General features: G+C 40.8%; 1 protein-coding gene across 1 annotated transcript in view; it reads right to left on the bottom strand.

Annotated features, from left to right (window-relative positions):
- The window catches only part of LOC311004741 (inactive dipeptidyl peptidase 10-like), a gene marked incomplete at both ends in the record, with an annotated part of 174,006 nt that overhangs the window by 2,650 nt on the left and 150,033 nt on the right, over positions 1 to 21,323 (bottom strand). Inside the window, 16 exons of the mRNA XM_083996910.1 lie at positions 451 to 523; positions 3,054 to 3,112; positions 3,406 to 3,505; positions 3,603 to 3,657; positions 5,825 to 6,019; positions 6,193 to 6,262; positions 8,337 to 8,435; positions 8,934 to 8,981; positions 9,947 to 10,068; positions 11,393 to 11,440; positions 11,523 to 11,614; positions 12,077 to 12,184; positions 14,039 to 14,077; positions 14,183 to 14,306; positions 14,390 to 14,487; positions 19,694 to 19,848. Of these exons, the coding sequence (XP_083853036.1) occupies positions 451 to 523; positions 3,054 to 3,112; positions 3,406 to 3,505; positions 3,603 to 3,657; positions 5,825 to 6,019; positions 6,193 to 6,262; positions 8,337 to 8,435; positions 8,934 to 8,981; positions 9,947 to 10,068; positions 11,393 to 11,440; positions 11,523 to 11,614; positions 12,077 to 12,184; positions 14,039 to 14,077; positions 14,183 to 14,306; positions 14,390 to 14,487; positions 19,694 to 19,848 (1,485 nt within the window). The remainder of the gene's footprint in view (positions 1 to 450; positions 524 to 3,053; positions 3,113 to 3,405; positions 3,506 to 3,602; positions 3,658 to 5,824; positions 6,020 to 6,192; positions 6,263 to 8,336; positions 8,436 to 8,933; positions 8,982 to 9,946; positions 10,069 to 11,392; positions 11,441 to 11,522; positions 11,615 to 12,076; positions 12,185 to 14,038; positions 14,078 to 14,182; positions 14,307 to 14,389; positions 14,488 to 19,693; positions 19,849 to 21,323) is intronic.

Genomic DNA, 21,323 nt, shown 5'->3' with positions numbered 1-21,323 from the left:
GTCATGACATTGATTTTAACTCTGCTCACTTTAATTTGGCTCTGATGCCATTTTCCCACTATCTCAATACGAAACTTGATGAACAATGAGTTGCTGGAAACCTGAGGCACAGCCTTATTTATAACTATGGAAGGTATCCAATCCAAGTCAAGAAAATAAGTTTTTTGCACTAAGTTGATCCATGCACTAAGTTGATCCATGCCCCAAAATGTACCATTTAATGACACAACTTTTTTTTTGTTTATTATGTTTATTTCCTCAAACCGATTATGTTATGTGAAAATATAAGCTTTACAATGTGACCTACTGTACAAACAACACATTGTGTAGTATGTTGTATGAAGGTGTGAAAGCAAAACACACATTTAATGTCACAAACATAATTAAAAACCAGACTCCAGATCAGCAGTAGACCCATTGATATACATACAATGATCCACATATACTCACCATCTGCTGTGCCATGGATAATTAGAAAGTTCAGTGGACTCTGAACTGTGATGTTAGTGAGCAGAGTGGAAATCTGTGGGAGACAGTAAACAGTAGATAATCTTCCACACACAGGATCAGCAACAGTTTATCTAACACTAATGTCTAGAGCTAATTAACAGGAAGTAAAGTTAATTCCATCCAATTACACTTCGGGAGCTTGTGATCTTACGTTTCTAAGAATGAAGAAATAATTAGATTAGTGAGAAATATATTATAATATTTTATTATTTTTATATTTTATTTATTGTATAAGTAACAATAGAAACAATGCAATAATGAGGTCTGTTGCACAATGTTAAGCTTTCCTGACCTTAAAACAAGGGTTGTATGTGTATGTGTGTGTATGTGTAAAGTCAAGTGTGTGTGTTCTGTGTAGAACTGGGTCTACAATGTTAGCCAGCTCCTATTGTAACTACAAACAAATACTTGTTCACTGTACATTTCCATTTTCTTTTGATGGAATGATCCATATATGCATTAATTATATCATTTGAAATATTAAAATCGTTTTTATGACATAAAGGTGTGAGCATTTGTAGCAGTAATCCTTTACTTTATCATGATAAGGTCTTGTTACTGAAAACATTTTGATCTGACAAAACAGAAAATGATGGATGGAATTAATCAACAATGACTTAATTTTCTCGGCAAGAGAACTTACAATTTAGAATAAAATACAGACATTTTTAATGTTTAACTGGTGAACTGGTTTAGGCTGCTGAGAATATTTGTAAGATTTGTTTTATGTGGGAAATTCTGGTGACTGTTCCTGCACATCCAAATAAACAACATGCATCTGATTTCTTTTTTTAAATAATGAAATAATGGGAAATAAATCAGACATAGGGAGACATACTGATTTAAGCCTACTGCTGAGTCAAATCTATTACATGTAAATAGTTTGAACAAATTCATTTTTAGTGCAATACTATAGTAAATAACTGTTGTATCCAGTTTAACAGTAAGCAAAATCATATAGCAGTCCATATGTATTCACATCGATTTGTTGCAAAATAAAATTGGCATTACTAGAGGAATGACATGATTGGACTCTCAATTTCTCCATGAACATAAACTGCAGCAGCCACTCAGCACGATCCAGACTGTAATAAGCAGTTATTGTCTGGTGGAGCTGCCCCACTGTGACTGGCACAGCTGCTTCAGAGGCAAATCTGACTGGCTGAGGGGACACGATTCATCACTGCTCTCTCCAGTTTAAGATTTCACTTCACACAGGCTTCTTTTTTTTTTTTTTTTTTTTTGCTGCCAATGCTCCTCACTCCAAACTTGTGCAAATAAAATAAGTTCATGTACCTCATTTGAATGTTTAATGGTATAAACTGTTCAACAAAAGTCTACTCTGCACTCCAGCAGGGTGAAGAAGGTCAGGAGCATAAAGGTTAAAGCTCCAATACTGCATGAAGGTAAATGTCCATGTAATATAAAGAAAGCTCTGGGTTTCTATAGACATACTGTAAAAGTATCAAAGCAGAGAAATACACACAGCCTGTATTCAGAAACTGAGTCGTCGAACCAGCTGTCAGAATTTCTGTAGCTTTGTGATGTCACAAAGCAGGCACCACTCTCAGCCATGCACTAATGCTGCGTTCAAGACAACTCGGAAGTCGGAAAAAAACGAGCTCCGAGTTGTAAAAAATGAATTGAACGGCGTCGAACTCGGAAATTACAGGTCGGAAACTCGGGTATCATATCAGAGCTCCGACTTTCCGACTTGACGTCACGACAACATCAAAACATGGCAGCCCTCGTATTAAACGGTTAGAATTTAGACGTTTGAAGTTATTTGTTGAGGTTTTAATGCATATTTTTGTGTATTATTGCAGTAGCCTACATGAAATATGTTTATATTAAGCTGTGATTGTTGTATGGTGTGAAATTGTGGTCCTCGTATGTGACGGAAATAACGTTTAACTGTTATCAAGGCTATAACTTTATGTGCAGTGCACTCATCTGCGGCGTCTCCTCTCCTCCAAATTAAACATCATTTACTGCTGCATTTATTTTTCATATTCAGCGATGAGCCACAATATGCCAAACTACCTTCAGGTATCCATGTTTTTTTTCTTCTGAGTTCCTGCAGCATGAACGCAATGATGTCGGAAGTCGGAAATTTCCAAGTTGGGAATTCCGACCTCCGAGTTGTTATGAAGGCAGCATAAGTCCCGGCGCCTACCTGGACCCACTACCAAGCTTGAGGGATTGAGTTTCTCTCAGTGTTTACCTGAAACCTGCTTTGTTTAAAACAGACAGAAGAGAAGCTTGGAGCCTCCTCTCCAGCTGTGCATTGTATTTTGTGTATTGTATATATTGTAGCTGTGCGAACAATTAGTGCTGGTGTAATAAATGAGGGTCTAATGGCAGAGGGTGTTGTTATGATGCTGTCGAAACCCATTTGGGACAAACAGTTTGTAAAAAAAAAAAAAAAAAAAAAAAAATGGTTATACAAATAAACCTGCCTTGCCTATACTACAGTATACATTCAGAGAAAAGTATATATAAGGCAAGAAACCTTGAAAAACTCCACTGGCATCCAGTCTTACTTGGTATTTGTGATGCTCTTTCACTGGGGAGTCAAAGTATTTCTCAGTGAAGGCCGACCCTTTGTAAAGATTAGAAAGAAAGGAAACAGTTACTGGGGAAATCATGGTTGTTAATTCACACACTTTTTATTCATCAAAACACTTTTAGTGCTTTTCAAGGTAACTTCTTCATTTAGCATTGGACACCGTGACAAATAGAAATACGCAGTCTATTGGCCTTACTGGGTTAACATTGGGTGAACAATGACTGTTCCAAGGCTCAAGTCCTAAAGCTGATCATTCATTCATTCATTCATGTCAGGCCACCGTATCAGTCATGTATCATCTTCCATCAGCGATGGATGATTCTTACCATAGAGTCTCCAGTTGGTTATAGGAGCCACTGCAATGCCACACTTGAAGAGGGAGCTGTGAGAAAGGAGCAGGAGTGATGACAGGAAGCCTCCATACGCCTGGAGAAAACAAATGTCACACGTTTAGAGTTGAAAAACAAGTTACATCTTTACTTTCATTATTTACTTATTATGAACAGAAGCTCCTTTTAGTTACCTTTCCATAAACTCCAACTCTGTTGCCATCAATATACGGTAGCCTGATCAGGAGCCTGAAAAATTAGAGCAAGTTACCCATGGTGTTGATCTTTACTTATTTCACTCTAACGAATAAATCATGTGACTTTTCTAGAACTAGTAGGGACGTCACTCACTCAGTTGTTTTCATGACGCAGCCCTGCCTCAACAGAGACGTCCAAAACCTCCACACGTCCATATCACTTATTTTGTATTTAAAGGTACATTGTGTAGGAATTACTCCCATCTAGCGTTGCGGTTGTATATCGCAAGCAACTCAATCGTATTTTTCATGCTGCATTCACGTGAAATTGGGCAGACAGCAGACGGATGACAGCCACTGCACGTAACGGCATAAACAAGCCTCTATGTAAACAAGTGGTCCGTCAGCACGAGGCAAAACAATACATGTGACAATATGTTGTCATGGTGATGTCGTATTGTTGACCTGACCCACGTTTTACCGGCTTTCTCTGGACTTCTGTGACTAAAATGACATCTGGTTTGTTATCGACGGCCGTCTGCCCGACTGCAGGTGAATGCAGCATCAGTGTAACGCTCCATTCCTCCTCACTGCGTTACCATGGTGACTTTTCACAGACGCCACCTCGACCTGAGCCGACAGCTCCGGTGTCTCCGCTGAGTTTCCGTGGTTTCCTACCGTCACGCTGCCACTGAACGTAAAAACATGGAGACACCACATGGCAGCAGCACCGAGCTTACCCGCTCCATGGAGATATGAATGATATGAACGGCTCATTCAGAGCTGAAAGGAACACTCCACTTTGTTGATGGGGGGGATTACTGATTAATGAAAAAATAATCGATTTTTGTGAATAGATAACAGGAGAAGTCCATGCGCAGTCAGTCCATGGGCACAGCGGCTGATAATAGTTTCTATATGATTCTGTTCCTGGCACAGTGGTGGTGTGGGGGTGGTGAGATTGTTAGCACTCTTGCCTCTCAGCAAGAAGGCTCTGGGTTCGAGTCTGGATGGATGTCTCCATGTCTGAGTGGAACCTTAATCAAGACCTCGCAGCTAACACAGCTGCCTGCACTGATTTCACTCTGAATCTCTGCTGCTGCAGCAAATAATGAAAGTGATTGAGGCAGTAATAACAGCAACAGAAGAACGCCACAAATACCAGCACAGAAAATCAACTCACACAATCACAAGATTTGTTTGATTTGACAATGAATTATTGTCGTGCTGTAAACATAACAGTTTGATGGATCAACATGTCAGTCTGCTGATACATCATGACGGTAGTATAGTTTATTTTAGTCAGTGTTAGATAGTATGTGTGTTGATGGGAATGGAGCATTCTGTGCATGTTTTCTGAAAGCTTATGGTCCAGTTTCTCTGGAAATCGTTGGGACAGTGTAGCCAATACTTCAGCAAGGGGTTGAGGAGGAGTTTTAAAAAGTTGCAGTTGTCATGAAACCAAGGCCGTAACCATGGAGTCAACAATCTCTCTCTTTCTATATGTATATATACTTTTCGGACTATAAGCCGCTACTTTTTTCCCCGCCCCGGTGTCCCAGCTCTCGTCTCTGCACACTGCAAAACAAACGCGCTCCATAACCCGTAATCTTTTGTTCATGACGGTTAAGACTACACAAACATACTCCCCGTAATAGCGTTATGTAATGATATCCACCGCTCCATTTATTGATTTTTCGCTGGCTTCTTTGTAAACAAATGCACATGGGTGAGAGTTCCCTACTGTCTTTCTGTGTAAATATCTCATGTTACAACATGAAAACCTGCGATTATATTCAAGTGCGGCCTATATATGTATTTTATTTTTAAATTTTAGCTGGTGCAGCTTATACTCAGGTGTGCTCTATAGTCCAGAAAGTACGGTAGATTCGCTATTTTGAGCATATCTGAATATTGGGAGGGGGGGGGGGGGTGTCCCCCCCAAATGTATATGGTAATTATGGCCTTGCATGAAACTGCTATTGTAAACATGTTTATTTCTACTTATAACATCTTATCTTATGGACTCCATCAAGATTGGTTCACTTTTGGAGCCAGACTCTAGTGGTCATTAGATGAACTGAACTGCAGATTTTAGCGCTTCCATGTTAGCCTCATTTATCAACCCTGTTGTTTGGACAACGCCAGATGATAAGCTATACTGGATACACAATTCTTTAACCTGGTCTAGTACTGGGTCACAGATGGAAAACACTTACTGCAGAACTGAGATCTGGTCCTGGACATCAACAGTTCCCAGTCTCTGGTGAACCTCGTGCAGGATCCTCTGGCCCTGGAAGCCGCTGCCTCGTCCGTCCAGACGAGCCACGACCACTTTGTCTGAGCTGACCAGGACAGAGTCCCAGCTGAGGGAGAAGCGGTCACTCACTGCCTGACCACCGGGGGCGCTGTCACTGAGAGAGAGAGAGACTAATTAATTAATTAATACTAAATGTTCTCAAACTAAAACATTTGAATGTTTCTGAATTGCTTTGTGATTAATCAATGAGTTTACTCAGCTAATTTTATCATATCCAACAGATAAAATTCAACAAATATAAAGTAAATGTGAAAATAAACTACATACAGAACCAATAATAGTGGGTAGAACTTTGTTTCATCAAAGTCTACTGGGACGATCAGCTCTTGACGAAGTCCTGAAGCACATGTCAAAAAGAGGATTTCATTATTTGACATACAGAGATGTGTACGGGGTGGGTGTGTAAAGTAAAGGGCTGTTTGATAGCATGATAAAGCAGCATTTAAGTGGTAAAACATTGTTCTTGATGAAGTTAATGAAATCAAGTTAATTAATGTCACTACAAAGCTATGTCTAATTGCCTTTGACTATGACTATGAGTGGGCGTTACAAATCTGCGGCTTCCATGTTGACCCTTTAACAGCAAATATTCATCTGAAATAAACACATTGGCTCGTGTGAAAGTAGTAAGCCTGTGATTCCATTTGTGTTCAGATTTTGGTGACATGGTTCCCATCTGTGTTTCTACACAAAAGGTTTTCAACACATTTCTTATTGTCTCCAACAGTGAACACAGATTAGAGAGAAGAAGCCATATGGCGAGCCGTCCACTCTAATTAAAACAATATACAGTTGCATTTCGGATTCCTGGGCTGTTTCATAATCACTTCAAAAAGCTCTGCACCTGTTCACTCAGTTCTGATTAACCTGAATTTACAGACCTGAGTCTGACCGTTCATTTCATGGGTAGAGAGGTGGAGAGGCTCTGAGTTTTACTTCTGATTGATTCTGATTTGATCAAATAAAAATACAGCAGATTTCAGGTAAAACACTTTGAGAAACCACATGCTGCCAGGTTGCATGGTGGGTCGAGGTGGGCAGGGCTCAGGGTGGTGACTGCTTTGTTGTGACATCACAATGTTACAGAAGTCCTGATGGCTAGTTTTAAGGCACAGTGTCTGAATACAGGCTGTGTGCATTTCTGTGTTGACTGAACACTGTGATACCAAAATAGAACTTAGATATGCTATATATTCAAAACACATGGGAATCTCCCTTTATATGTGACTTTTCAGAGGCTTTCTGGTACAGGTTAGATCTACCTGACACTTAAAGGGATACACCAACATTTTTTTTTCATGTCTTGCCTCACTCCCGAGTCCATGACAAGCAGATAGACACCATCCTTTTGACTGTGCGTGCAACAAGGGAGCCCGTATCACCCGTAATTAGCTTAACTCAAAGGCTGGAAGTGCATAGGTAGTGTTAGCCTGCCTCCACCTAAAGTCATCAGAGAAACTCTTCAGCAACTCTAAACGGAAACCGGCGGGCTGATCTTCGTCTCAGAGCTGACAAAACTCTTCGGTAAGGCATCTTGAGCGGTCAAATGCCGGTAACGGGATGAGATCGGTCAAAACGGAGGGTTCAAGCAAAGACGGTTTATTTTGGTTCAAGCTAGCTACATCGAGGGTAGCTTAGCTTCCTATAGTAAAAGCACAAATTCTATCGTCATGGTTTTCTGTATGTAAAGGGAAACGGGTGTTTTATTTTGTGAAAGTAACCGGAAGTGCGTTGGTCACAACGGCTAGCTTGAGTAGCGCTGAATTCGTACGAACAAAATTTGCTGGTATTTAGACAAATTAACGACACACTGCTGATCTAAACGGCTACTTTCTTGCCTAAAAATGTTTGAAATGTCGATAAAGTGATGTATTTACAGAGTTTAGAGCTAAAATGAAATCAGCTTCTGACTGCTGATTTCGGCTCGGTAGGCAGGCTAACACTACCTATGCACTTCCAGCATTTGAGCTAAGCTAATTACAGGCGATACGGCTCTATCTCCCTTGTTACTGCATGCACAGTCGAAAGGATGGTGTCTATCTGCTGGTCATGGACTCGGGAGTGAGGCAAGACACAGGAAAAAAATGTTGGCATATCCCTTTAAACACTACATAGCAATGTATGTGCAACAATATAATGAGTCCAAATGTAACAACACTTAGAGTTTGTGAAAACCTGGTGTTTCTGACAGGTTACATGATTGAATTTTAACATGAAGTTGGTTCCTTAACACCAACTCTCAACTCACTAACCTTAATATATGTATTTGTTTCTTAGCTTCCATGAATAACAGTTGGCAGTTGGATGTAAAATGATAAAAGCTGCTCTAACGATAATGAATATGATTAAGAAAGTGATACATACTTCATCATCACAAACCATATTAAACGGAGATGATTACGGTTTCCTACCATGGCTGTTGATTTGTACAGTTCTTCGATCCCACTTGGGCATCGTTCTGTTCATCAGTGCACGTTTTAATACTGGGTTACTTTCAAGAATCTTGTGCTCTGTTTAATGACATAAGAAAAAATAATAATTACTTTAGTTCAGAAATATCTCATATTATGTCATATCCATCGAGAATGGATGGATATTGCATAGAGTACTTTGAAATGTTGCCAAACATGACATGAGATGATAAGAAAGGATTAATCACTGTTTCTTAATCGGTGACTCGTGGGACACAGAGTCCCATGACGCTGCTGCTGAGTGACTCTGATGTAAACATTTCAAGCACTTAGAGCTTTAATCTTAATTATATCCTTGTGTTCGTTGCTTTACAGTCATGAGTAAACATCGTCTGATGAATGTTGTAATAACTTCATTTTGGTGACTTCATCTCTAAACATGACATAATTGATTTAATGCCCTTTTCAGACACACGAGGAAGACTGACTTCCAAAACATCCAACCTCTACCCAAATATAATGCAAAAACACACCTGATGCAACTGGGTGAAAGAGTCTGAATAGTAAATTGAAGTTTTCCGGTGCCAGAGTACTTACCGTTCATATCACTTAGCTTGTGAAGAGTAAACTGTGGTATTCCAGGACCTGGGGAGAAACAGTTTAGTTGGACAGAACAACTTCATCATGTATTGTATTCTCTGGATTGAGTGTTTTAGTATTTGTCTGACTGTAGCTTTCTGGAAGCTTTTCACAGAATCTCTGTGAGCAGTGGCCTGTTTTTGATGTTTCACCTTACATTCATAAACACAACTGATGCACCAAATCAACCTCGCAAAGGTGTCGGATCAAATGTACTGATTGTCACATGATGAAATCATATTTTTGAGTCTGAGCAACAGCAAAATAAACATTGACTAAATGGATTATGTTGTCAGAAGGCACAGGTAAGAAAGTGTGAAAAATAAATAAATACAGAAATAAATAATGAAATGCTTAAATAAATGCAAAATAAATTCATGTTTGTGATGAAAAAATGCATTTCTATTTCCATGCACATACTTCTGCATAAATGCATCATTCATGTATGTATTTTGCTATTTCTGTCGTCATGTGCTAATTAGGTGGGCGGTCCAAATACCAATCTAAATCTGGATTGGTTAGTTGGGTGAATCAGACAGAAAGAAAAAAAATCAAATCCACTAGCCAGTTAGCAAACACTACCCTTATGCAACGGCTTCTGCCATGGAAACGTGGATATTGGTATTTGCTGCTAATGGTGGAGTCCATTCCTCCCAGGGACATTTATCTGTTCCTAGCTGTACGGTGCTGCTGTTCCTCCAGCACACACTGTACTGTTGTGAGCCATTGTGTTACTAAAATAAAGTAACAAAACACGGCTTGTTTTCACCAAATCAATTTGACAGAGCAATGACTGATGGGTAAACTCTGCCAGCGGGCCAGCTGACAAATGTTGTAACCTTATCATTTAGTCAGTCAGTCACTCAACATACTAATTAACAGGCCTGATCCCATTATTGTGGCTTAGTGAGAAAAAGAAATGTTAAAAACATATGGTTTTAGAGTAGTGTTAAACTAATGACATATTTTACCTCTGCAGTTGAGAAGAACATGTTGGTAGTTAGGGCTGAGGACAGCGTCATAGTAGGTGCACTTTGACTTAAAGAGGGAACAGGTCAGACATTCTTTCTTTGAGGGATCCACAGCAGAAACCCTGTTTGAGGAGAACAACAAAAACGTCCGCAAGAAAGAGAAGACAATTTCAGAAGATTTGTAGTGTTTAAAAGACAGGCAGTTTGATTCTACTCGGCAAACAGAAGATAAAAAAATAAATGGCTCAAACCCGCAAAGTATATTTTAGCTTTGTGGGGGGAAACAGTTAGCATGTATGAGAGGTACATGTCCTTCTCATTAATGATTCAAGGCAACACTACTAGCAGAACATACCTGGATCAAGCACATACCTATATAGCGCATGCTACGTTACGATGCCCCTCTACGGCAACAGAACAACATGTACTGTAGATTTCTCTGGTTCTGCTGCATTGATTTTGACCTTGCTTACAGTTTATTTCATCACTGTCATTAAGTCACAGTGCCCACAAACTTTAACTGTGTCCTTAAGGGCAACCTCTTTCACTCTGGATGTATAGTTATTGTCTCATCATCACTGTTCACCAGACCAGCAGAGACCCAGTCCCTGACTGCACCTGGTCAAGAACCACAATCTGTTTTGACATTTTAGTTTATAATTTATAATGTTTTGTCAACTTAAGACGTGATGGAAGATGGAAAGAGACAGGCTTCTGTTTCAATTTTTAATTTTTTAAATTTTTTTATTTAAGCTCACAGACATGTCTCCGTATTAAAGGACACAGGGATATTCCCCATAATGATTATTCCTTAAAGGTGACATAAGCTTCTTTTCCATAAATTAAAATAGTCATGCTTCAGTCAAAATAGCCTAAGGATCAAACATCACAGCTCTTTTCATCCTCTCAATACAGCCCTGTTCAGAACGGCTGGTTTCAGTGCCTGTCCCTTAAAGCAACATTGCGCAGTTTATCGGCCTTAAAATAATGTTTCCAGACTCATTGCAATGGTAGAAAAATGGATGAATGGTGCTTGAAAACTGCACTGTTCAGCCGACACGACCCCCCTCCCCTCTGCGTTGAGAGAGAGACGTGGCGGGTGCATGACAGCAGCAGTGCGCGTTAAAAGCGAAACTCACAGTTCGCCTCCGTCAGGCGATTCGGTCGCCCCCCCACCTTCCACACAGTCTCCTTGCAAACATGTGGGAAACACTGTCGTTTATTAAAGGGAAACGCTGGATACGCTGGCTGATAAGTTTCGTTTTTACCTAGGGAGTCTGCACATTACAGACTTTTTTGTCAATTCTCACATTTTGGGGGCCAGAAGGCAAGACAAACACCTAAATATATGTAAAAGAGCCTTCAAAAAGTGATATTTCCATAATATGTCCCTTTTAATGAACTATGGTGCCTTACTTCAGTATTGAAAATAAATGGTTGTGGTACCTGTACAGTTGCCGCTGTGTTGAGCCTTCCTCTGTGCTCAGGAAGTAGCTGAAAGACAAAGAGAGCCTGTTAAAATGGAGTACTTCCTGTTTATATACCATAGTGCCTGGTGTCAGGGACTCGTGCTTACACTGAGTTGGAGGTCTCATCATAGGCCAGAATCTGAGAAACCTCCCAGCTTCCTGAGGTCAGGTGGCGGACGCTGCCCTCTTGACCCTCAGACTGAGGAGCAAATACAATACAACACATTAGAGCAGAGATATCATGTTAACATGACCTCACAGGCCCCACACGCTCTTACGGTGCTGTTGAGTTTTGCACCTAGCCCTGACTTTTAATCTAACACTTTTGTTCCATTTATTATCTCTACAGAAACTGAATTAATCTGGCACAGAAGGCAGAGCCTCCAGTGGATCGACTGTCTCACATTCCTCTTAATTTATTCAAGAGAACGGGTTCTTAATTTTCTGGTGTTTCAGGAAATAGAGTTAGGAACATAATTTAAAACGATGAGACTTCCAAATGGAAGAACATAAGCAGTATGAATAATTGGATGGGCCTTACTGTAGGCAGGGCAGATAAGAGAACAAAGGAAGAAGTACACACACACCAGACATTTTATTTTAACAGTGAAAGCACCAAACTGAGTCTGTTCGCTTTATTAAAAGTTTGTAATAGTTTTACTTGGTTGGAGATCATGGTGATATGGTTGAACGTCCCGCGGCCGCTGTGTTTTAAGGGCATAGTGATGAAGAGAGTTGTGCAGTCTCTGGAAAACACCGGCTCCTCGTTCTGGTGGGAAACAAGACAAACAACAAATATTCTACAAATGTATCAGAATGTCATCAATTCCTCCACCACAAAGTTGTGTGCACTGACTTGTGTGGGAAGACATGAAAAATGGGTTCGGTAGAATTTCTCATCTAAAAATATTTTAGCAAATAGCTTCCAATTAACTTCAAAAGGCCAACAGATTGTTTTCTAGCACAGGCAGCCGACTATAATTTGCTATCTCATATTTCCCTGTCCTTCATTATTCATTTATTCCGTTTTGCAAGTAAACATGTATTATTTTTAGCAAGAAGTTTCAATTCAGATTTGATCCAGTTTTCACTTGTTACTTTCTGTTTTGATTATTAGAAAAAAACAAATCCAGTGTCGTGTCATCTGAACTTTTCTCCTGTTTTGAGTTTGAGTTTCTTTGGCGAGTTTGAGAATTGTTGACACTGCAGATGAAAACCATCTCCAAGTGCAGAATTATTTCCCTTTCCTGTAAGAATAACTTGTCATTGTGAAGTAAGTGTTGATTGCACAGTGTAATGGTTAAAAAAAATCACACCACCAGGGTTCAGATTAGCATTCGCATCCCCCTTCAACCTCACTTCTACTATGTTTATCTTTCTGCCACAAGCCGTGGAAATTATGCAGAGAAATGAAGGCTCTATTTATGGCACAAAGGTAGAGCGTCTGCCACAGCACTGCCAAAGCTTTTTGTTTTTCCTGGTAGATATCATTGGTTTCTTTAGGCAGTATCTAGTCTGTCTAAAAGACACAAACAACTGTGTTGCACAGTCAGTGAAGATGTAGATTTTGTGTTGTCCATGGTGCAGCTTTTTGACATATTATGCAGCACTGATCAAAGACAGTGAGCGGGAATCTCTCTGACACCCTACAGAGACAGAGTAAAACCCCCTGGTGATACATTGTGTTTTTTTTCTGGTTTTGTTTTTTTTGGTTTGAGCATTTTGGGCCCAGTCTGTTTTTATGTGATTATGTTTGGTTCTTTTATTGTGGGAACAGGTGTGTCATAACCAGGGTAGAGCTGAGAGGCTGTGCTGCATTTGCAGTGATGGTGATGGATGTCGTCAAACTAAGCCTGTCGAGTTGGTCTCATTAATCAGACGTCCTGCTCCAGCAGCCATGTAGTACAGAGTCCCACTGAATACTGAAATGTGTATTCTACCTATTGGACTGAATGCTACATTACACCAGTACATTACAGTAGAACTACTGCCTGCTCATTGGTAAGTGTCTTGTGTTTATCCATTTTGCTTTCTAAATTTGAATATGATTGTATTTCCAATTCAGTAGTATTGTCAAAAAATATAAATTAAAGGGATAGTTCAACATTTTGGCAAATTGGCCCATTGCCATAATCCCTATAGTCATAGCAGTAGATTTGTTACCTTTAATTGTTGGTGCAAACTATTTTTAGAACGGCGGAGCAGAGCCGTGAGCTGCTCAGAGCTACGCTACGGAGGCTAATGGGATTTCTTGGTTTCCCTCATCAAACTCATCAAATACACAATCCAACAAGTCCCAAATGCTCTGGTGGACAAGTTGTGACCTGCACATTCACCACGCTATGAGATAATAACACAACGTTATGAGACAGAGTTGTTTTAGAGGTAAATTCATGCACCGCTGTTGTGCCTTCCTGTCAAGAAACCAAGAAATCCCATTAGACTCTGTAGCATAGCTCTGAGCAGCTCGCAACTCTGCTCTACTGTTCTAAAAATAGCTTGCACCGACAATTAAAGGTAATGAACCTACTGCTATGACTATAGGGATTATGGCAATGGGCCAATTTGCCAAAATGTTGAACTATCCCTTTAAACTGGCCCACAGAAGATTACAAACACTCACCTGACGATCGAGCCACTTCTCTGTCGTCATCACATGTTTCTGAGGTGGACAGATCAGAGCAGATCAGAGGTCAATCCATAAAACGTCTGTGTGTTGTTTGGAGATTAGTGGAAATGAAAGTGTTCTCAACATAAAGTTTCTGACCTTGGTGCAGTCGCCTGTGGTGACATCACACAGCGAGAGAATCGACATGTTCTGAGCTCGGTTCACCCAGCGCACGCTCAGCCTCTCCTCCGTCACCCACTTCACCATGGTGATGTAGTACTCGCTGGCAAAAACATGGAAGGAGAGCACTGAGTGAATGACAAAAAGATTATTGTTATTACAGTTGAACATTTGTGTAAAATGTACCTCTTTTCAAAACTGTCAGGAGGTCTGAGCTCAGCTGTAACCGAGCTGCCGTCCAGAGTGACCACATAGAGTCTGACCGTGGGGTTGACCTGACCCATCTGTGGGGGAAAAACCAACATAAGTGAATCATTACATCCACAGGCCCTAATGGAGTTTGATGTAATACCCACGATGCACTGCGGTATACGCCATAACAATAACTGCAAGCACCGAGCAACACGCAGCGCTTGTTCTCTATTTTTATCTGCTGTCAAAACTGAACAATGCCAATATGACTTTAACAAAGAAAATAATGAGAATATGAAACAAGTGCAGAGAAGACTGCACTACACTGTGCAGGCCCGGGGGCAAGTCAGTTGTTTTCTTTTGCCTAAGCCTCCCTCAAAAATAGAGCTCATTAGTCTACGTGACAAGGAACATCTCAGAGATTGGGAGTGACCTGTCACAAAGATGACAGCATCTGTTCTGCACTTATGCTCATTTATATACATTGGTTGTGATTCATGTCGTCTCCAGTCCAACTCCATCTCCTATAGAGGAGGAATAATGGCTTCTTTTGATAATAACTGTCCAATTCTTCTGATGGAGTTTGCATTATGTAGTGACATGAGAGCTTCCTAACATCAAAACCTGCACATACTAATGCACAAAGGGCCATCAATTTCCCCCTAGTCTCTAATATAGTTCTGCTATTAACACACAGTGTATAGCACAATGAGCACAATGTTCCATATCCACTCTATCTTGAATAAATCGCACGCAAACAACTGGCTGCTACAAAGTGCGCACATCACACTGTGTGTGTGTTGTGACTCAGCGTTGTTCTGTTGAAGTGGGATGTGTTGGATTAGAGCAGCTCATCTGTCCTTTGTGTCGCCGCCTCCTCTCAAATCTTCTCTTTAGCTCAAGTAGAACTTCATGTTTCTTCTTGAAACGCATTGTGGTGCAAATTGTTGTGTCCCATTTTACAATATGATGACGTGACTATTCATCACCAGGTGCTGGTGTAGAAAAGCTGAAATTAAAAGTGAAAATGCACTCGTGCTCGTATAAACAAAAATAACGATCCCATAAAAAGAGTCTCTGTTTGCTGAGCTGTTGTTGTCATGTCACCTTGTGTGCTGCACTGACATGAATAACAATAGCAGAGGCCTGCACTGTGAAGAGGGATTCAAGGTTAACTTCAGGTTTAACTCTGGGTTTTCACTCCTCTGATGGTGGTTCATTTCTTACTATGGTAAATCACCATGGTAACTGATGCTGAAGTCCTAACCTGCTCTGGTACAGTGTAACTACAGAGGGTCAGAGCAAAGCCTGGCAACTGACAAACATCAGATCAGATCACTGCAATCACTGAGTCATCATCTCTACAGGATCCTAAGAACAAAAAACTTTGCAATAAAGTGATGAATATTACTGCATAGACATTTATATAAATGTAAATATATATATATATATATATGTATAGCCCTTTCCTGCATGTCATCCCCCCTCTCTCTGCCTCCCCATTTCCTCTATCTATATCTTCTATCTAATAAAGGCGTGAAAAGCCAAAAAATATACTTTAAAATAAGTATATAAGTCACGTTCTCTCTGGTTTTAAAACAAAGACTCTGAGAAATGCAGCGAGAGCTGATCATGCTAAATAAATGCATAACTGTGCGTTCACACCAAAAGCCTCCAAAGCGTCAAAAAGCCGGAAGTCAATTCATTTTCAACGAGAGCCCGGCGACACTGAGGGCCTGTCCCAATACGCACACTCGATCACACTTACACACTTGGGCACTTGGCGTGCGCGTTCATGGGCTTAGTGTCAGTGTTCAGTGTGTCCCGTTTCTCCAACGACTGAAAGTGCAGCCGCTTGATTTGCACTTACCCACAAGGTAAGACCGCATCCGAGCGGTATTTGGCCAAGTATAAATCCCACAATGCACCACGGTGAAGTCCGCCGTCACCGGCAGCCACAAGCCACGTTTAGGAAATGCGATTGAATTAGGCTAATCACAATAAAATGAAATTAACTTTCTATCTCATAATTATGACTTTTAATGTCATATTTTATATTCATCATGCTCTGTTCATGTTTTTATTTTTTCGTTTTTCTTGTTTGTTTTATTTACTCACGGAGTTGGGCTTACATGTTTATGATCTGAATCTTGCGCATAGAGACACTTTTGGAGTAGATGAGACTGATCCAGCAGCACTGTTTATTAAAACTGTTGCTGTGCTGTGTGTGTGTGTGTGTCGTAGTTGTGCTAGCGTGCACAATGGTACAGGCTGCACTTGTCAAGTATGTCCTGATTGCTTTTAAATCTCCCCCCACACGCTTGGCCACTTAATCCATGCTTGCACACTATATGCAAATATACGTTCCGCCGGCAAAACGTCACCAAAGTGTGTGCGTAACCAAGTGCACTGAGCCAAGTGTGGAGGAATGGGACAGGCCCTGAGCGTCCAAAGCGTCAACTGCCGTCACTGTGCTTCCAAAGCGTCCAAAGCGTCACCAGACGAGAAGTTAAGCCCTGGTTAACTTTAGGGTAATTAGCTATGACGCGGTTCAGCGGCAACCTGTCAGAATAGAGATGTCCTTCGGCTGCCTTTTTTTTTCCTTCGGCTCCCCAATGACAGCGTGATCAAACTTTGACGTCAGTCACGTGACGAGCGGTCAAAGCGGCTGAAAATATTTTCCGTTTTGGAAGATGTCTTGTCTGAAGCCCACCCTCGAGCGTTTTTGACGCTTTGGAAGCTTTTGGTGTTGTCAGGATGTGGGGAGAGCAGGTGGACCCAAATGCAGGAGCAAACACAGGTAGATACTTGCAAACTGACGTTTAATAACTAATAACAGGCAGGAACAGAACACCGTCTTTACACTGCAGGCCTTGATGCCCAATTCCGATTTGTTGCCTATATCCGATTTTTTTGATGGTCTATTTACATGTTCTATCAGAAGTGACCCATATCTGATAATCTGCATTTACACCTGCTGTGCTTGCATGAAAAAACCCGCTGGAAATAAACTAGTGATTTCAGGAGATTGTCACGTAATAATATAATAATATTTTTAAACAAAGGTGAGTCTGGTGTTCAGAGTTTATATCCAACACGTCACTTACAAAGTGAACGTTACAAACGTTAGTGAAGTGTCTGCATGGAGCGGAGCTGCTGTGAGATGAGCAGCTGACAGTGACGGTGACAGTTGTGCCACCGTTCGATCCTCCGTCGCTCACGTAGTGAGGACGGGACAGCCTCACACATTTGTATACTATGTTTGTTTTTCCTCTCTTGATTTCTTATCGGCTCGGTTCAGTTTTTGCTGGTAGGAAAATGTGAAATCTGGTGTTTATCTTGCGCACTCTCTTTTTTCACACTCCTTCGCTTGCCCTCGTATCGATCCGCATAGAAATGAATGTTACTGTAGGCCTATATGAAAACAACAACTAGTGAGGGGGGAAAAAAACAGACGCGTGGACACCACAAAAATGAAACAGTGTAACGCCTGTGACAGTGATTACAGCTGGCCACAGTAGTCCAGGTCAGACCCACGTGTCAATCACAGGCTACAGAGGTTCAGCGAGACGCGTGAGCACGTGAATTAATATTATTATTGATGATGTATGACACGCATTGCCAGGAAAGATCCGATCTGTCTGTTTAGACTGCAGACGCATTGGCAGAGATCCGATTTGTATCTGATTTATTTCCACATATAACGGAGCTGAATCTGATCTGACAATATCCGATTCAATGCGCATTTGTCCCGTTTACACGTTCATGTTACAGATCCGATCTGAGCCACTTGAGAGGAAAAAATCGGAATTGGGCCACTTGAACCGTGCAGTGTAAAGACAGCCAGGCGACAAACAATCGGACAAGGAACTGAAAGACACACAAGACTAAATACAACAGAACTAATCAAAGCAACAAGCATCAGGTGAGGAGACAGGAGGGCAAAGAAACCTGATTGGTGGAGACACACAAGGAGCAGGGCAGGGCTGACGAGGTGAAACACAGGAAGTAACACTAGAACAAAATGCACAAGAACAGAGCTACAAAATAAAACAGGAACTGAAGAAAACCAGAGTCCAAAACAACAGAAAACCGAGCCACTAAATGGCGGCAGGCTCAGGGCCATGACAGGTGTGAACGCACAGTGATAAAGCAGATTCATTAAAATTGAACACGAGTTAGGATTCCTGACAGCGTTGATGCTTTCACATTAGCTGTTCTTATCTGCATCCAAAAGATATACATCATAGTTTGTTCATCAGACAAAAGATAAAAATGCCATTATATTATTTCTATAGTGCTTCCTTTTTATATTGTAGTCATTGTTGACTTTGTTGAATATCACTTTTGTAGTGTGTTTGCTTTGCAGCGCAGGCCTCTGCTGAGCTTAGAGACGCCCTCACAGTCTGTGAGCCCAGGAGGAACAGCAATTAATCTTGTTATTTGCAAATATCTACACAAAAATCCTGAATGTCAGTCTGTCAGTCTGAACGCCATGCAAACATTAACTGGGTATTTTCTTAAGCACAGGCACATGCTACCCATGAAGCAGAGTCTCTTGTGCTTTCTATGCTTTGTATTCCACTACACACATTACATGTACTGTATCCCCGAGTGACTAAACCTGATGCATTATTGTCAAAATGCTTTACACCATTAGCGCTCTCACGGACAAAAGGAAGGAGAAGGAAATTAAAACGCTGCTTCATTTAGTCCCACAAGATTACCACGCTGACCTCATTCAAAGATATAAGCAACAAAATGTGTGTGTATTACGGTATACACACCGTGGGTAGCATGGTGCTTCATTAATTAAAAGTCTTCCTGTGAGCCCCCCACTCCCCCATGTGTGTCTGAGCCGGCAAATGAGATTGCCCTCTCACTTATGACCCCCATTCCACCACTTTTCCACAACCTGTCTCCCATCTAAGAGCCATTTGATACGCTCAACATCCACATCAATGGATGGGAGGTGTGTTAACGGGCCTTTATAAAGCATATCATACTCCTTCCTCCTCCCAGCGCCTCAGATCCCCACAATCTTCCCTCTTCAAAGGATAGCAAGTCAGCGTTAACATGAATTAAACAAGAAAAGGATCCGCGAACCTTCATGGATAAACTAAAGCACAGAGCTTGTAGCTGTATTATTCATAGAGCTGGTTTGATACAGTGAAGCTGCTACATGAGCTGCAGCGCTGTCAGGCTGGAATGGCTGCTGTACAGTATCAAGTAAAGCTAAAGGATGCTGGGAGCGGTGGGAGTTCTGATGGATGTAATTGTTTCTAGTGCTTCTCTTACCTTTGGGTAAGGGTACTCCTTCCCTCTGGGGTACAGAGATCCTGTGAAGCGAGGCAGGAGCATGTTGGGGACCAGGGAGTCGTTGACGGTCAGGTAGGCCAGTCTGGATCCGTCGGGTGACCACCAGTGGGCCACCTGAGTGTGTAACACCTCCTCTAGAGAACCAAGAGAAGTCCAATCAGAAGCCAGGAGAGGGCAGCTTGGTAACTGTTAATCCAACTCAACAGCAAAAGACATTTGAGAAAATGTTGAGCGGGCAACAATCCCAAAAGTTTCTCTCACACAACATGAAAACATTATGAAAACCTTTGACGAGCTAGCTTTTAGGTCTTATGCTCAAAACTGGACTAAAGGTAGGACCTGAGAATGAACTCATATTGGACCTCTTCACTTTAATTGTATAAGTCAATGGTATTAAGTCATTAATAACATTATTTTTATTGACTGCTTTTAATATTAATTTTCTTTGTTCTTAGATATTTAACAGTAGTATTTGATTGTTATAGTAAAAATAGTAGTTAGGCTAATGTATTACAAATGAGTGTTCTGTATATGATGTTATTCCTCTGCTTCCTTTTGTAATAATTGCATATGTAATGAAAGTAGTTTAAAAAGAGTTGTTTTGTTTTTTTTGTAATTTATTTTTTCATTTATAAACAGTAAAAAAGCAGATCAAATGGTACAATATACATAGACACAAAGGGTAAGGTAAGACAAAACCATGAGAAGTCACAAGTCTTCTGGGAAAAATAAGTTAGAATAATATAAGAGAATAATAAATAAATAAAAATAATAGTAATACAGGCAGTTATCCCAGCATCCTGATGTCACCGGCCTTTTGCTCTTTATCCTCCCTACAGTAGCATAACCTCATATGATGCTGTCTTGCTCATTAAAGGTTTCCTCTCTCACAGTGCTGGTTGTGTGGGTGATTTCCAGTGCTTTTCCTGGCAGCTGACGCTATCCCAACCATCACAACTGAATTACAGTATGCACTTTTTGTCAAGGTTGGTGTTTCTGTTGTATCCACTAAAAGGCATTAACCTGGAGACACTGGAAAAGTAAGTCCTAGTATTTTAAAAACCTTCTGCCAGAATGGGTTGACCAGGGGGCATTCCCACATAGATGAAAGAAGCTGCCCATATCTTTTATATATTTCCAACATGTATTGCCATTTATTAATCCAATTTTGGAAAAGCCTATTTGGTGTCCAACAGTAACAGTGTACAATTTTATATTGAATACATTTCCCTCTAGTTTCCCTGATGTGTTTACCATTGGCAGCCAAGACCTGTGACCATGTTTCTCTGTCAGTTTCACAGTCAAGGTCTCTCTGCCAAATTATTCTCAAACTGTCACATATGTCACTGGTTAGATTTTGTAAAATGTAGATGCTTTATAATTAAGAGGGTTTTTCAGATAGTCAACAATTAGGTTACCTGTTCCACCTGACTGATTCTTTTTAACAACACAGTTTCTAAGATGATAAACCCTTCCCAAAGTCTCCTCTCTCTTGCAGGTTGTACTTCTGGACTAGTTTAAACTAGTTTTGCATCCATTGTATTGGAAGAGCTCATCTTCTTCCCTGCAGCTCCCAGGCAGCTGGGAAACTGGAGCAGCTCGGTAGACT

This window comes from Trachurus trachurus, assembly GCF_905171665.1.
Source record: "Trachurus trachurus genome assembly, chromosome: 21".
NCBI classification, from domain to species: domain Eukaryota; kingdom Metazoa; phylum Chordata; class Actinopteri; order Carangiformes; family Carangidae; genus Trachurus; species Trachurus trachurus.
Note: the sequence above shows the minus strand (reverse complement) of the source record. Positions and strands in the feature narration are given on the sequence as shown.